This window comes from Marmota flaviventris, chromosome 7 (assembly GCF_047511675.1).
Source record: "Marmota flaviventris isolate mMarFla1 chromosome 7, mMarFla1.hap1, whole genome shotgun sequence".
NCBI classification, from domain to species: domain Eukaryota; kingdom Metazoa; phylum Chordata; class Mammalia; order Rodentia; family Sciuridae; genus Marmota; species Marmota flaviventris.
In genome coordinates, this window is record NC_092504.1 from 106,539,077 (window position 1) to 106,557,415 (window position 18,339).

The 18,339-nt window shown below is 38.0% G+C and overlaps 1 protein-coding gene across 2 annotated transcripts in view; it reads left to right on the top strand.

The window, feature by feature from the left end:
- Positions 1-17,721, top strand: part of Gprin3 (GPRIN family member 3) — a 64,444-nt gene extending 46,723 nt beyond the window's left edge. Inside the window, exons 2-3 of one of the 2 annotated variants that reach the window (XR_011708013.1) lie at positions 8,661-11,941; positions 12,703-17,721. Coding sequence is in view for 1 of the 2 variants with exons in the window: in XM_027926667.2 (XP_027782468.2) it covers positions 8,774-11,071 (2,298 nt within the window). In the remaining variant the exon portion in view is untranslated. Of the gene's footprint in view, positions 1-8,660 lie in introns of both variants that reach the window. The other variant, XM_027926667.2, reaches the window with a different exon arrangement.
- Positions 17,722-18,339: the final 618 nt, after the last annotated feature.

The window sequence follows — 18,339 nt, forward strand, 5'->3', positions numbered from 1 at the left end:
CAATTGAATTAGAAATATTGGTCTTTTCCCTGATTCAAATGTCTATAAAGTGTAGCTTATTATCACAGTATTAAGCCACTTAATTATATACAATCTTGCTCATTTACAGCTTCTGATTGAATTTGTCTTGACTCCTCCATTGGATTGAAATCTCCTTAAGGGCAAAAAGCAAAACTTTTATCTACTTGTGATACCTGATTTAGTGTCTTATAGAGAGTGACAGATTTGTTGATTCTCATTCTCTCTCTCTCTCTCTCTCTCTCTCTCTCTCACACACACACACACACACACACACACACACACACATACACACACACTTCACTGGCCAAACCCAAAGGTTCTGACCCCAGGAAAAAAAAAAACAACATTAATTTTCAGGAGCAGAGCACCCCAGATTCGCTCAGACACAAACAACAGAAAAGCAGCACAGGAGCAGAATAAACTGAAAGACCTGAGAGATGGATTTCATAACTTTGCTTTTTCTGAGGCTTCTGTGTTCCCCAAGAGCAGAGCAACCCCAATGGATCAGCTCCGTGTATAGCTCCTTTTTCACATCTATTTCCATCGTCACAAACATTGCCAGCAGACACTTTGCCATCGTTCAACATGATTAAAGACCCAAGCGTGGGAACCAGAAGAGAGACTCCTCGCTGGTGCTTGACATGAGCTAAAAACAGAAATCATTAATAAGCTTTCAGCCTGCTACTGGGTTAGCAGGGGTCTCCCACTTTGGTGCTCACTTCTGCAGTTGGAAGATGCCTTTGCCAGAAGGGGAGCAGGTAGGGCAGAACCTGGATGGTTGGGGACTTGGGGGTGGGGAGACAGCCAGGGAGAAAAGCAGCAGGATCAACGAGGTCAGGGAGGAACAAGCAAGGACAAGAACATTTGTTTGTAAGGCTGAGTGGTATGTTACTGGTGCTAAATATATCCTACAGAAAATTGGGATGCAGAGCCGCTTTGATCCTATCTAACATAAGATTTTAAAATGCACATAACTTAGTTTACTTCTATTAGCTTGTTATTTAACCATCATTTAGCCCTGAGATCCTGTTACCTGCTCTTTGCAATTAAAATAAGCTTGCAATTGAAGTCCGAGGAAGCTGAGATTAGAGAGAGAGAGAGAGAGAGAGAAACATTCAGATTTGAATATCTGTTAGGCAAACCAAGTAGATGAAAGGAGCCAGGTTGATTAGAGAAGGCAAAAAATAACAAAACTTAAATGGCTTAGCTATCTCAAGAAGAGTTCATATATAAGGAAAAAAAAACTTACTCTAAGAATTTTTAATACCAAATTTATATTTATCTGTGAATATCTCCACAAGCAGGAAAATTAAGAGATTAATTTCTCAAGGTTACTAGAATCAGAATCTTTTTGATTTTCCTGAAAAGGTTGACAAATATATACATATATGTTTTACTTGTTCAAAACAGAAGAGGACTCATGATTGTGTTAATTTGTAAGTTAGCTGTCACATCTTCAAATGATAGTCTTTAGGCTGAGGCTTGTGAGAACACATAGTAAACTTATTTAAACACTGAACCACTGAAGATGGACTACATAAACTACATCACATAGTTCCTGCCTTCACGGGTAAACTGTGCCAAAATAAAAATGTTTAAAAATAATAATTCATCATTTTATCTCTCATATTCTAAGCATCATGCAACTCGTTTAACATATACTATTTCACTTAAGCTCTATCATATCTCTTTGAGGAAGATAAATTCCATTCTATGACATTTTTCTGATGCCTTGAAAAAAGGTATTAAAATTATCTGCAAATATGTGTAGGTGTGCTCACAAATGTGTGTTCCTTGAGAGAGGTTTTATAGTTTTATTCAGCTTCTCAGAAGTATCTGGAACCCTCAAAATGTCCAAATCAAGGATGGGAATATAGCTCCTTTGGTAGAGTGCTTGCCTTGCATGCACAAGGTCCTGGGTTTGATCCCCAGCACCACAAAGAAAAAAGAAAAGAAAAAAAAAAGTTCAAGTGAGATTAATCAGTTTGAAGAGAAGAAATTTCTCTATTCTTAATTTGTCTTTATTAGCTTGAACTGGTAACATGGTTTAAAGGCTGTGCATTCTCAACAGCTGGGATAGAATTGTTCTGAGAAATGAGTTTCACAGAGAACAGTGTGGAATATAGGAAGCAACAAATAAGATCTAGCTGCTCCAAATCATAGAAAATGTCTGTTGGAATTGCATTTGACAAAAATGGATTATTTGGTATCTTCATGCTTCCTGAAGCCTTATTTTAACTTCCTGCTTTTAATCCAGTCCTACTGTATTCCAATGAGAGACCAGGCCATGTTCTTATTTTTCTGGAAATTGTTGAACAAAAGAAATCTATTGAGAGAAAAGATACAATACATTTCTCATGACTCTCTTTTTATAGTGACGATTTTAATTGAAAGCACACCTGCCACTGTTAGTGGCACCAGGCAGAGCAGCCTCTTTCAGACCTTCAGATTTGCTTTAGCCACAAATTGAAGGAAAGAATCCATTTTTCAGCCAATGTCTTAGGAAAGTGCATTTGGCATTTAGTGCTGTTAGTGCCAGGGTATGACCTTTTTAAGGAAAGAAGGAACTGTTCCTCCCAACCTGTGTATTTCTTGGGATTGGATCACCTCTCCTTAAAGTCATGCACTGGCAGGATCTGCTGGACTGAAATGCCAATGCAGGAGGCAATACTTCCTGTTAAAGGCAGCAGAAGACAGATTGAAAAGGATGCCAGATGACCTTTTGTCTTTGTCCTTCTCTTGAGGCTCAGTAGTCTCTCACTTCTTGCCTCACTCTTTTCCAAAGGGTCTTTGCATCAGTCACCTGAAGACTAATATCTGCTGTCTGATGGGTGGTGATGGATGTGCTTAACTGAGGCCCCTGCAACACTGCCCCAGTGTCACGTAAGAAGACATGACACCATTCCAGAGATTGCTAGAACAAGCCTGCCCTTGTTCTAGCAATGCAGCAGTTCTGCAGTGGGAAAAGGTAATTGCTGCTCACAGTAGTATCCCCTTGACCTACAGTACATCAGTATCCTGCTGGTCTGGGCCACTGAGACACTCTCCATTCCTGCCAGCACCCTTTGCAGGAAGTCACAAAGGGCTGAGACTCCCTGCTGCCTGTCTTATTAGCGTAGGTGCCTGTTATGAAAACAGACTGTGTGGCATAGACTGGTGGTGTCAATTTTCAGTAAACTGGGCATTGCATAAGGTGGCCAGTTATGAATGGCTCTGTGATCTGTGTTAACACCAGCTAGGCTACCCCTGGGCTGTGAACCACCTGAAAAAAAAATGCTTCCTCTTCTCTGTGTGTGTGTGTGTGTATATATATATATATATATATATTATTTTATACACATTTTGAGGGTTCCAGATACTTCTGAGAAGCTGAATAAAACTATAAAACCTCTCTCAATATATATATATATTTTTTTTTCTTCCTCTTCTTTCTATAGTTATAGATAATAAAAAGGGCCCAAACATAAATGTTCATTAGAATTCAGTTCAACAAGAATTATCAGGTATCATCTCTGTGCCTCAGTTTCCTTCCCTATAAAAGGTAGATAATGTTTACCCTGCAGTCTGGCTGTGTTGTCAGAGCAATGCTTTATATCTTTTCTCACAATGTAAAGACGGAAACACCAAAGGACTGTGCTATTGAAAACACAGTTCCCTTTACTTAAATACAGACTCACTTTGAGATACCTGGAGATTCTGTGTGATTTTTGCCTAATTTGGGAAGGATTTGTAAGGCTACAGACAACCTTATAAGAAAATCCTATTTGTTGCTGCAGGTGACAAAGACTCTTTCCTATACCAAACTTTAGTCAGACTCCTCTGAGCCCTCCTGTGAACTCTTTTTCAACTGTGGGCTTCAGAATATTCTTGCAGAGCCCTGCTAAGCCAGCTTAGAGAGAATTCCTCATCACAGATACCTGATCAGCTGGCCTACCTTCACCAAGAAACTTGTTATACAATCCATAAAACTGTCCCTACCTTTAATGTTTCATCTTAGTAATTTTCTGTCCATGAACCCCCTGAAACTGTTCTTTGGCTATAAATACCTACATATTCTTATCATATTTGGATTTGAGCCCATTCTTTCTCTCCCCTATTGTGATCATCTTGACATTAATTGTGAGAGACCTGATTAAAGTCTTCCTTTTTCTGTTTTAACATATATCCAAATAATTTCTTCTTTAATACAGAACAATGCTTAAATATTGAGGGTTTTAAAAGAGGGTAACACTTACATAGAGCATGCTATGTGCCAAGATGCTATTTCTTCTAAATGCTAAGCCTGTTCCTCATGAAAACGCATTGAGGCAGTATCATCATCATTATCTTTAATTAATAGATGAAACTGTTCCCTGGAAGGTTACTTATGCAAGCCCGCAGAGATAAATCTGGGTAGTGGAACTAGTACTCCAACTCAGGGGAGCCTCCCCAAGTTTGTGTTCTTGAGCTCCAATTCAAACTGCCCTAGGGGACTGAATAGACATTAGACAGGGAAGTCTACTCTGTCAGTACCCTTAGAGAACAAACTCAGCTGCACATAGGACTTTCCTAATATTAATGAGCAAAGCAGGATCCTGGGACATGGGCCACTTGGAGTGTCTATGCCCATCAAGAGGCCCTTCTCAGTGCCATCTAGTTGATTCCATCTGGAGATGCAAAGTTTGAAATTTTGAAATAGAAGCACACAGGAAAAAATCTGTATTTTTATTCAAGATCACGTCAGTTCAGAAGGAAAAGAAAGGGAAGGAAAAACCATCTAGGACACACACACACACACACACACACACACACACACACACACCCTTATCCAGAAGAAGTGTATTCAGTCTGGAGGCTACCTTTTTGGAAACTTATTCTTTTTTTTTCTTTACAATATATTTATTTTTATTTATTTATTTTTATGTCGTGCTGAGGATGGAACCCAGGGCCTCATGCATTTGAGGTAAGCACTCTACCACTAAGCTAAAACCCAGCCCCCAACCTTATTCTTTAAAGTCATTAAGTCTAATTTTAATGGAGTCTAGTTGACGATAAAGCTCACTCCTCACTCTGAACCACCAAATAATTGCTTTTAATTATTTGGTGTGTCTGATCCACGGGAAAGGTAGATTTTGCCTATTTGGTGTGGGAGGGAAAGGGAGAGAGAAGTAGTTTGGGAACATAGGAGAGTGTCTTCTGGACTCATACAGATGCTGCAATGATTCCATTAGCAGCTACGTTTGAGACCAGTGATGACTTCTTATCTACTAATAAATCAATAGAACTCAAGTTAAGAGGTGCGAGGCAAGCAATCTGGACTTTGTTTCTTGATTCTTGAATTGATGGATCATTTAATCTCTATTAACAAAGCAAATGAAAGAAAACACCCTTGCAAAGTTAAACTAACACACTCAGCTGTGTGTGGGAAATGGAAGCAAACACAATGACTGAGGATTTTATGAAGTCATCTTCATCAAAGTCTTTTCATTTTCAGTTGCTGAACTTTGTGCTGTTTCTATTTTACAGTCCTATTTGGCAAACAGGATTTCTGGGCTCCGGCCATGTAACATAGGAGACAGGCTGTACCCTTGGCTTTATGAGAACTACCAACTTTTCATAGCAGGTGTCCAGTGTTCTTGGTTTAAATTGTCTAAACTTGAATTCCAGATACAAAAAAACTTAAAATAAATAAGATACTACCACTTTCTTACTTCCAAAAATATTATTCCTTTTAATTGTGATTTTATTATTATTTTATGTCATGGCTAAATATTTCCTGTTAGTTTGGAGTTTAACAGGGCTTTTAATAATGACCATTTTAAAGGAAAACAGGATCAATTAACAACTTTTTATGCACAAAACCCTGCACTGTATCCTGTGGAGTAAACAGAAAAGAATCAATAAGCATCTCCCTGCCTTCCTGGGGCTTTTTAATATTTGTGGAGAAATGGGACACTTAAATAGATAAGAATGGTACAAAAACAGAACATGAAAATCACAAGATGAAGAACAAGCTGACCGACTTGTAGGAGTTTTTGAAAAATAAAATCTATGATTTGAAGCCTTTACAGAACTTCAGAAAAGAAATGGGGTTCAAGTGGGACCTTGAAGAATCAGTGGGCTTTTTAGGATAAGGAAAGCCAACAGTAGGAGGAAACATATGATCAACACAGATGCAAAAGAAAGAGAAAGGGAAAGTGGCTTAGGGTACAGTAAATGAATAGAAAACTAGAGAAAGGAGAAGTGGAATAGAAACCTAGAAGAGTAATTTGAATGAGCAGAAAGCAGTCAAGACCAACAATGGAAAAAATATTTGGTCCATTAATATGAATAATGATGTTACAAGATAAACTAGTTTGCAGAAGAAAATGTTTGATTTATCGTTAGATTTCATACAATAGAAGATCAGACAAATACCACTGAATTAAAAATAAAATTTCATACTTTCAAAATCTGAGCCAAACAAGATAGGACTTTGCCTTCTTTTGATACTTCGCAGCCCAAATTAAGATTGTTTAACGTATCATCAATCACATGCAAAGAAGTAGGAACTTTGAATACTGGAGTTGGAAAAACCCTTAGAAAGCTTATAATCCATTTTGCCAATGAGTTAATTTGGGACCCAGAGAGATTAAGTGATTAGCCTGAGGTAAGATAGCCTTTTAGTGACAGAGATAATATTAAACTAATTTCTGATCCGTGGCTTTATCCGCATGCCTTAATGTCTAGTTATCCTTTCTAAAAATGTTTACACATAAATGTACATATAATTTTACATAAGCATATACCCCAGGTTATATCAGATAGGTTTTAAAAAATTCATCATTTTCCCACTTTGGGGACCTCCATCATCCCTCCCTGTTCCTAACTCATCCCTCTCCCTTCATTTAATAAATAAGTGATATGTCTCATTCTAAATATTTTTAGAATCTATATAATCACATACAACCTTCTGTATGTGTGTGTGTGTGCATGTACATGCAGATGAAGTGTCTTAGGTTATTGTTTTTACAAAAATAAAAATATATGTGCCCTTTTCTGTACCTTACGTTTCTCATGTACCCATACCTTGGGAAAATCCTCCCCAAGTGAAAAGTTAGAACCTTATCAGTTAACTTGTTTTGATTGTTGCTTAGTACTTTAAGGTAGGCACATGTTATTCATTACACATTACCATTCCCTCACTCATGTTTCCAGTTTTTTCTTCTACAAACAGCATTTCAATAAACACACTTATCCTGCTGGGCACAGTGGTACACCCCTGCAATCCCAGCAGCTTGGGAGACTGAAACAGATGGATCACAGGTTCAAAGCCAGCCAGAACAACTTAGAGAGGCCGTAAGCATCTTAGAAAGACTTAGTTTAAAAATTTTTTTAAATGGCTGGGGATGTTGCTTAGTGTCTAAGTGCCCCTTGGCTCAATCCCCAGTACCAAAAATAAATAAATAAACAAACAAACCTACTTATCCCTATCTCTTTATAGACGGGTGTTTTTATTTCTTTTGATAGAGATTGTATCACAGGATCAAAGACATGTGCATTTTAAGTTTTAAAAACTAACCTGCTTCCTTAAAAAAGCTATAGCAATACACTTAAAATTTGCACTTAAAATTAGTAAAAATACTTGCTTTCCCTAGGTCTCCCCAGGTCTCACTGTGTTATAAGCCTATTTTTGGTTTGGTTTTTTTTTTTTTAAGTTTTTCCAAGTGCAGTTGGTATAAAAGAAAATCTCATTAATTTATCTGCATTTATTTGATCAAAAATGAATTAGATCATCCTTTTATAAGTGTGTTGGTTATTTGGATTTCTTATCTTCTCAGTTGTGTTTTCATATTCCTTACCCATCTTTTTCCAACAGATTATTTGGTCTCCTTTTAATTTTTACAACCTTTTGCTATATTATATAATCTATCAAATTCCCAAATCTATCATATCTTTTATCATGCAAAAGTTTTGAATTTTAGTCACCTATGTTTATATTTTATCTTATTGTTTCTGCCTTGTCAAAAAAAAAAAAACCAACTGTCCCATCCCTATATTGATGGTTTCTAGATTTTCTTACAAATTTTAATTTATTGATTTATTTTAAACTCTGATCCATTTATATACAATTTATTTTTATAATTGCTATAAGATAAAAACTCTTTTTTTTTTCCTTCCAGATGAATAAGCAGTTTATCAGCACCTTCTATTAAGTAGTCTATCCTTTTGCCACTAAATCAAAATATATGCTTTTGGCATATATTAAATTCAAATTTACATTTTGATCTATTTCTTGATATTCTATCTCAGATATAAAGTTTGGGCTTATTTCAATACTTGCTGATATAATTAAAGTAGCTTTACAGAATTTTCTGATCTCTGGCAAATTAGATTATACAAATGACTTGTAAAGTAGTTATCAGATGTAAGTACTTACACTAAAAACCTATTTTCTAGACAGCGTTTGGATACAAGTAGAAGCTAAAGTACCAAAATAATATTTGTATAGTTAAAATACTTTTTTTCAAAATCTTTCTTTCCAAGGTCTATTTTTACAGCAACAGATATAAGAAGAAAAGGCCAATGTGCTTATGTGATCTTATAAAAATGGCAATTGTGTACACTTTTAGTACTTAAATGATGTGCTGTATTAACAGTACTGTTTCCTTGATCCCCAGGCTGATTCTTCGGAGGAATCATCTCTGACTGTGTCTTCACTCTGAACTCCCACTGCTTCCAGCAAGAACACCACTCAAGGGAGAGCTCTGGCGTGTTTTTGGAAAGAAATTCCATGGGTACTGTACCTGACCCTCTGAGATCCACTAAAACTTCCCTGATTGCAGCTTCTTTAAAAGAGGAGGCTCAAGGAGAGCTGCAGGCTTCCTTATCTCAGTGCCGACCAGCTCAACCAGGAAAGAATGCCAATGGCCTGGCAGGTGCCCCTGCAGAACCAAGCCTCAGCCCCAGCACTGCTGCTGAGGCCGTGATGCAGGCTTGTGAGCATGAGACCACCCAGCCAGACATGTCTTCTCCTGGTGTCTTCAATGAGGTGGAGAAAGCATCTCCCACACACAATTCTCCTGGAGATCCCCAACTGCTGGAAAGCAGAGAGCCCACAGCATCAGTCCCGAGCCCTACGGCAGCAAAGGATCTTGTACACAGACCATTTACAATGCCAGCCAATCAGCACACCCACCAGGCCATCCCAGGTGATCGGCCCAATGCCAGCGCCTCATCAGAACCTGAAGATTCTTTGGTGAAATCGCAGAGAACCTTGAATGGAGCCCAAACCGAGAAGTCAAATTGTCCTGCAGGGGGCACCTGTGGCAGCAGCAAAGATCAGGCATCTTGTGATTTTCCTTCTCAAGCAACAATTCAGGGAATGGTACAGAGCACAGCGGCCGAGGTATTCAGTCATTCTTCCCCTCCTGCAGGTGGGCCTGAAGGGGACAGGCAGCAAGCCATCTGTCACTCCACAAGGAGGTCCTGTGAGCCTCCAGCAAGAGAAGATGGATGTTCAGAGAACAAACAACTATCTGCCACTGCCTCAGACACCCAAGGTAAAACATCTGGGACACCTCAGCTATCCCATCTCACTACAGAAGTTTCATCATGTACACTAGATCCAGAGAAGGCACTGCAGCCAACACAACAGGTGTCGAGGTTCAAAGAAGCCAGTACAATGACCAACCAAGCTGAAAGTGAGATCAAGGAGGCCCCCAGCAAGGTTTGTCAAGATGCTGAGGTGCAGGCGGTGGCCAGCGTTGAAAGCAGATCAGTCTCCACTAGCCCCAGCATCCTCACCGCTTTCTTAAAGGAAACCCCTGCTCTTGAGTGCTTGGAACATCAAGAGCAGCTGCGTGTCATTTGCCAGGGAAGTGGCAGTGGCAGCCACGTGTTGGAGCTCTCTAACAGCATACAGTCCTCCCAGGAGGCAGGGCAGGGCTGTGGCATTATGGCTCAGGTGCACATCCAGACAGCTGCACCTGTCTCTACAGCTTTCCAAGGGGAACTTAAAGGAGTAAGCCTACCAGAGGAGATCCTGAAGACCTCACCCATCAGCAGGGCCTGCAGTCAGGCCCAAGATACTTGTAAAGAAGATGGGAGACCAGCAGGAGAGACTCCATTGAGGGAAGAGTCAACCTCTAGACAGCTTTCAGATGCTAATTCTAGCTCCCTGAAAGCTAGCCCCATTGACCAGATTTCTAGCAGTGCAGGTAGTCAGTCTGGAATAAATCAGGAACTGGGGACATCTGAAGCCAAGACATCTGATCACAAGACTGAACCAGACTACAAACTATCTGACTCCTGCAGCCCTGAGAGCAAAGAGGACCAGTCCAGGAGTTTGGACACCACGAGTAAAGGCGGTCCAAAGGAGACAAAGTACAAGTCTCCTCAGATAGTAAAAGAAAAGGAGCCTACGGGCACTGATACTCTAGATGCCAAAACCCTACTGCTCAATCCCAAAGCTCAAGAAAATGGAGGCTCAGGATCAGCTAATCCCATACCCTCCCCAAACAGAAAGAACCAGGAGGGCATCTTAGAGGAAAACAGACAGACCAAGACAGCCACCAGCCTGAGCCTACCCCCTGACGCCATGGGTGACTCCAGCCCAGGTTCTGGCAAGAGGACCCCTTCTCGCTCGGTCAAAGCCAGCCCTCGCCGGGCCAGCCGGGTCAGCGAGTTCCTCAAGGAGTTAAATGTGACAGCAGCTGCTGCTCAGGTGGGGCTCACACCAGGAGAGAAGAAAAAGCAGCTAAGCACAGATGCCAAACTCCAGCTGAAGCAGTCCAAGCGGGTCAAGGACGTCGTGTGGGACGAGCAGGGCATGACCTGGGAAGTGTACGGGGCTTCCCTGGACCCGGAGTCCCTGGGGATCGCCATCCAGAACCACTTACAAAGACAAATTCGGGAACATGAGAAATTAATCAAAACGCAAAGCGACCAGACCCGCAGATCCATTTCCTCAGACACTTCCTCCAATAAGAAGCTTAAAGGGAGGCAGCACAGCGTATTCCAGTCCATGCTGCAGAACTTCCGTCGCCCCAACTGCTGTGTTCGCCCTGCCCCTTCTTCTGTGTTAGATTGAAAGGGGACACGTATTGGCGGGGGGGGGGGGGGTCCGCGTATGCACATATGGTATCATATGTGTCTGCCTGTGTCAAAGCGTAAGTTGTTTTCTGAGAGACCAAGAAGAAAAAGCAAGTATTAACTATATGAAATTGCTGTTAAAAATCGTGGGATCCCTTGAGGGTTCATAAATAAAGATGCCATTTCAATGTGAAAGAAAGAACAAGAAAAGCAAGCTTCACTGCAGATTTGCAACCCTAATTAAGTGGAAATCGTATTCACTGTTTGTGTTTTTTAACTATGACATTGCTTATAGAAATAACAATACCATTATACATGTGACATTTTGTATTACTGCCTCAATGTGTATCACTTGATGGTATTTGCATTAAAATCCCTACTTTATATTAAAAATAGCAAAAACACTATTAGCAAAAACGTTATGATTTCTAGTCCTATTGAAATTAGAATGCTGTTACCACACAAAATCTAAGTAGGTAATAAGAACCATAAAGTAAAAATTTGAGACAAATTTTTACATATGTAAAATACCAAATATGAATTAGTATTTGAAAACATCTGCAGATAGCCCTTTTCATACACCTTGTATAGCTTTTAGAAAATATAAGTTATGTGAGGAGAATTAGCTAAGGCTTTAGATATGAATACTGTCCAACTACATCCAACATGGACTTACATATACACATGTTCCTGCACAGAAGGCAAGGTGCATCTCTGTGAGGCTAACCAAATTGTATTCATATTTTCTTACCCTAAAGGAGGCATATGGGACTGGATTCTTGAGAAGAGTCATCACATGAGAGATAAAAGTAAATTTTATGTGATACAGAAGTTCTCCAGTGATATTCTACTGAATTATAAGGTTCTGGTAAGGAATTATAAATAGCAGATTACCAAAATCTGTTTTATCTGTGTTGATAAAAGGAAGAGCCTTTAAGTAACAAAAACTACATGTTTCATCTGTATTCATGTAAACAGCATAAAATTTTTGGCTTTCTTTTGATTTGGTTCAGTAGTTTCTAACAGCAAATGTGGTCAACACCAAAGGGAACAGAAGTTCTCTTACATGTAGACAAATATCACCTGTTTAGGTCTATAATCTGGAGTAAAAAAAAAAAAAAAATAGGTATTTTTTTATACTTTTGATTTTAAGAGAAATACCATCATATCTCAACCTTCAAAGCCAACAAAAAAAGAGGTCAATGTAAGCATGGTTTGAGTTTGGAGTAGGATATTCCTTGAGAACACTGGCATCTATCTGAGCTCAGCACTCACTCCTCTCTAGAAGAGGAGGGTATCCCTGAAACATAGGGGCATCCTCCAAGACACTGGCCAGGGGCCACCAGCAGCTGCTTTCTTTGACTAATGGAAAGAAGAATGCATTAGTCAAGGCCCTAGGAACCCTTCCCTTCCTGGATTCATCATAGGGCCTCCATCTTGCCCTTAGAAAATTTGACTGCTAGATGTTGGAGTGGTACTGGTTGCCTTCTCTAAACTCATTTCCCAGATGAGCCAAAAAAAAAAAAAAAAAATCTGACCATGCAATTTTCTTCAAAGTTTCAAATACCATTGGTACAGTCAATTCCCATTGTCTGTTTTAGCTTATTTCAATTTAATTCTACTTTGCAGGTTCTGAACATGAGGGGGGAAAAATCATACCTAAACTCTACCCTGTGTGCAACCTACACTGGGAACTAACTAAATTACTAAAAAGCTTTGATTTCTTTCAAAGCAATCTAGCTGTATATGCAGCCTGCATAAGAAGACCACAGTGACAGCCTTCTTGGAGCCTGAGAATGGTAATTACAGTTGTTATGCTTGGAACTTATAATGAATTTTTTAACAAGGCAAATTTTTTAGTTTCTTACTAATTGGCCTCTTTTAAGAACACTATCTAAAGTAGAAATTATCATCAAATTACCAAACAAATTACATTTAATGATTAGAGATTAAGTCTAAAATTCTCTCTTCTGGACTTAAGCACCTATTTGTCTCAGATAACTTGGCCACAACTATTCTGTCTCCTCTTTCTCACTGGCCATTTCTATCACATGATGTCACACATGCTGTGTATACACAGAGTACACCCTGTGCACACAGGAGCAGCTGTCAACAGCACCTACTCCAGATAGGTGGGCCCCAGGTAATCCTCTGCTGTGAAGTGGCTAGAACAGGCTGCTCCTGTATTAACATAGGAGAGAAGACAAATTCAACATCTGGCAATAATATTTACTTTCATAATATTAGAGTAACCACACGATTTATAAATAGTGAGATGAAGCAGAGATCTAAGAGAAAAACGTTGGCATTTGTCACACATTGTTAATCAGAACCACTCAATTTGGTATTGTAGTTGTGCCTCTCAAACTAAAACTTTTAAGCAAAAATATTTGATGTACTAAGTTTGGTTTTCTTTGGTGCTAGAACTAAATTCTTGATTTCTCAACACTCTAGAAATGGTCATAAGATAGTACAAAACCTTGTTTGTTTTGTTCTTATCAAATTTTCTAGAACTAGCAGCTTTTAGAAACAGTAACAGGAATGTGTCATCAAATAGATATATGAGATGGGAGGCTGTTTAAGATAGTGTTTTTACATTTTAGTACCTACCCTAAGCTACTCTCAAAATAAAACCATGTTTGAGATTCTTCCTTACATCAGTCTGTGACACAGAATTAGGTATTTAGTATGCCATTTGGGATGTCTTGGATTCATTCAACAAAGGAAGTTGCAATATAATATAATCCTGGTGGACTTTAAACTTGCTCAATCATTTCTTGCTTTACCTGCATGATACCCACTGAGTTAAAAGTTGTTTTTGTTTGTCCTTAATTTCTTTTAATGTGATTTGTCCATTTTAATACACTCTACTTTTAGATCTTTAGAGAGGAAATATTTTATTCAATTAAGAAATATAAAATACTCCCTAAGCCAGTAATAAAAGAAGTGAGTTAGAACTTAGTGTCTGGCAGGTCATTCAACATTTATTTTTTTTTTTATTGGTTGTTCAAAACATTACAAAGCTCATGATATATCATCTTTCATACATTTGACTCAATTGGGTTATGAACTCCCATTTTACAACAGTCACTAATATGCCATTATGTAAAAATGAATGTGTAACCAATATGATTCTGCAATTCGTATATGGGGTAAAAATGGGAGTCATTCAACATTTAAAGTGTGAAGATGTTATACCACTTACCAAATGAACACTAGAATTTTTATTTAAGTATTAATTTTTCTAGGTTTATGATCATAAGAAAAATAGCATTGCTTCACTGCCACATGTTTATCTTGAATGCCTTTCTAATCATGTCTTTTTGAATTACTGGCTTTTGATGCCACAGACTAGCTACTTTATATACACTAAAATCCTGATTAACCTTTCTGTTTTGAATTAGTGGCATAAGTTGAATATTTTTAAGTAGAGGTTAACCAGAAACCTTTTTGTTTGTGTCCAAAATGAAGTGTTGGTAAAATGGATTAGTATGTTTTCTACCTTATAAATTCCACTATATTGAATATAATTTGACCTTTGATAATCTTTTAGTCTTGAGAATCATCTGATACTCATTATTCGGGGTACCAATATTCTCCATGTTATAAGTTAAACATAGAAATTAAAATAAATTGGACTGAGTACATATATGTAACATAAACCTTACAGGTTAGATTTTGAAACCAAATCTTTCATAGGAGCTTGCAACCTTAAAGGAAAAAGCAAAATAGGAAAATGTCATTTGGTTGTATCCCAAAGTATTGAGATTTTACTATTCCTAGGTTATACTAATATTGTTTCTTTCATTTTAGGGAATTTCTGCCATGCTGGGAATGGTTGTATATATATATAACACCAAGAATAGAATACAATGTGACTTTAAAATTTGTTTACAGAGGATATATACAATGTGCTGTTAATGTAACTTGTCTGGCCTTTGCTATATTCACTCTATTACTGTTTTGTTGCCAAAATGTGAGGAATTATTGTCTTTTTTTCCTCCTACATATTGTGCAAGTATTAAAGAAATTGTCCACCTCTGGTACCACGGAATTCACCATATTCCTTGTTAACTTTTTCAGAACCAGTATAAAGAAAAATAATATATTAGGATAGATTTGCATATATGTGTGTGTGCTTGTGTGTGTGTGTTTATTGAAAATTGGGCACCTGTAGACTTGTGTAGACCTCGTACCTGCCTGATTGACTAATTCTCCACAATGCTGCCATGGAGATGAGGCTGTGTACTCTCACCTCCTTTGTCCTGAGTGGTGTTTGAAAAACGAAGCTTGTGAGTTTCCTTCTGTGATAAAGCAGTGAGCTCAACAGCATCTGAGATGAGTGAGCAGATCACCTTGTCCAGCCCTTGTTTTGTCTACCCAGTGAATCAGAAGTCTCCACATACACTCCAACTTTTGCTTTTCACATTCATCTGAGCATTTTGTTTTCTGCGAGCAGTGTTTCTCAATGTCATATGTAGCCCTTTGGGTTGATTCTCTCCAAATGTAGGTTAGCTGCTGCCACCTGGCAAATAACAGGCAATTTACTGAATCTCCTGTCCATCCTGTAACTGTATCCTCCTTAATGAAATTCTTCAACTGGCTGAGTAATTACAAATGTCATCTGTGCAGACACATGGGCTTAAGAATAACAACACAATTTTGAACACTTTTGCAAAAGGGAAAAACTAGTCTTATAAATACTGAAACAAATTTCCATGAACTTTATCCTGATCTTGGAGGAAAAAAAAAGTTTTCTCCTTGGCTACAGAAATCGAATAAGCAATGACCAAGGATATAAATAAGGATGAACTGAGTTGGAAAAATTCTGTCTCACAAGTAATCAGTGACATCTGCCAGAGGTCATCACAGCTACTTTTAACTGTGAATACTCACCAGCTAAACTACTCACTTGCCACAACCAAATAACCTCTCTCAAAGTAAATCCAATACACCTGTATATATGTGTTGATTGAAACAACAAAGAGTCCTGAAACATTACCTTTGGGCTACTGGGAAAATTAAGGTGATGATAATATAAAAGACATTCAAATAACCATGGGATTTGGTGAAATGACTCTGGGGGCCAGAATGGTGCAACAAAATGTTATTTACAGTTTTTTTAAACAGATATCTCAGATACTAATCATGAGAATAAAGACTGTTGAATATGAAATTAAAGCCAAGCAATAATGTGCCAAAAAGAGGCAGTTATACCAGCAAGTGCATCTGTTACAGGCACACTGTTATATAACTATGGTTTGCTCTACAAAGACTTGACTATAACCCAGAGGATAAAAGAAATGAAGGCATAATTTCTGCTTTCTTGTTGAGTAAACTTGTTTAGGAATTCCATAAAGAGGTGCAGCACTAGTGAGCATGAGTAGAGACACAGGCAATATGTCTGCTTTCATGCTAGCCAAGAAAGAAGAGGAGCCACTAAAAGGTTTGCTGTCTTAAAACTCAAGACAACGCCATCCAGAAACTTCTGTCAAGTGAAGGGGATAAACTTATGGTAATTCCTCTTCCTGGACCCTAGCACGTTCAAAAGCAATTTTGTCAACTCTGCCCAGAGGATCGCCCATCTTAGCTATGAAAAATGGGTTCCCAGATGTAAAGTCACTAAAACATGAATACCTGTATCCAAAGGGGCCACAAATAATGCCTTACAGAAAATGATGCTCCAGATGGTTATCTCTAAATACCAATTCTTCAAGTGTCTTTCTGGGTTGAAGTTCAAAAGATTAATTGGCTGCAAAAAAAAAAAAAAACAAGAATTAAAATCACATATTTTACACTTTGGAAAAAGATACTGGTAATCAACCAATAAGGTGATAATTATAAGAGATACCCTACTGATTTAAGTATGTTAGGGAAAATTAAATGGGATAAAAATACTAACTTCTTTCTTGATTTTTTATATGTGGAGATGTCATCAATTTATTTCTGGGGAGAAAATTATAGCTTACTTTTTGACATTATTGCTAATATTGCTCTTTGTTACTTTAAAAATTAAATTGTCTCTTCTTTAGGAAAAAAAAACTTTTTAGCAGTTAAATTCTTTCAGATTCCAATCACTGCTTTTAATAACAGTAAAGGCTATGTGTAGAGCAAACTATAGAAAATGAGTAGAAGGGGTTTACCCATATTAATAAGTATCCTTAATGATTTTAGTTTAGATTCCTTAGCATTTATTTTCAACCACATCTTATGAGCAAATTGTTTTCTATTATGTCTTAAAATGATGCTGGTAAATCTGGAGATTGCAGTATTATGATCTTACTCCTCAATCCCAGGAAGAGAGGAGAGACTATTTCTTACTTTAAGGGCATCTAGAGATACCTTTTTATCGAGGTTGAGAGAGGTCAGTATGACCTGACAACTCAAGAAAAATATCTCTTAGCAATTACTAAATTTCTAAATGTATTTATCTCTGCTGTACTAATGTGTGAACAATATATTGTGCATAATGGCGTTGCTGCTGCGGTATGTCAGTGCATTCCATAAGTGTATACAATCTGTAAGTGATTGGCTTGCTATTTTTATGTGTAGAAAAAAAATAAATAACATGCCATATCCCATTTAAAGGCTGACTCTTGTTGTCAGGTAGGCATATCTATGAAAGTGAATAAAGGCCACACAAGCATGCGTCCCTGTTCAGTAATGGAATTCGTCCTTTCATTTTCCAAGGTCAGAAAGGGCTATTTTGTTTTGCTTCTTTTTCATCTCTGAGAGTAGATAACATAATTATCACAAAGGCTGAATACAGTAATCAGTACACTGGCATGTTACTAAATGTGCCAGAGCTAATTACCCATGCTGTTTGTCACAGGTAAGGTCAGTTCTTTGACCACTGGGAAGATTTACATTCCTCACACATCCTCTCTGTGCTAAGTGTGTGACTAGGATGTACATACTATGGGTGTGATTGTGTACATACCTTGTATGAATTATCTAAACCCTCAGAGCAGTTGCAGGAAAGCAGGAAGAATAAACAGTTGTTCAAAAGCCTCAAAAGGGCTAATCAATAGGTATTATCACTTTCTACACATAAAAATATATACATGGCATAACTGTAAATAGTTTATCCACATTTATATATGCACACACAAATGCATTATACTCAAACTGGTATATTTGAATAAATCACAAAACAACTAATTGAAAGCTACAACACTCCTTTTCTTTTTTACAATAATTAATATTGACCCCAATGCTGCCCTTTAAGTGGTGTTTCTCTCTGGTAGCAGATTTCATGTTTAGGAA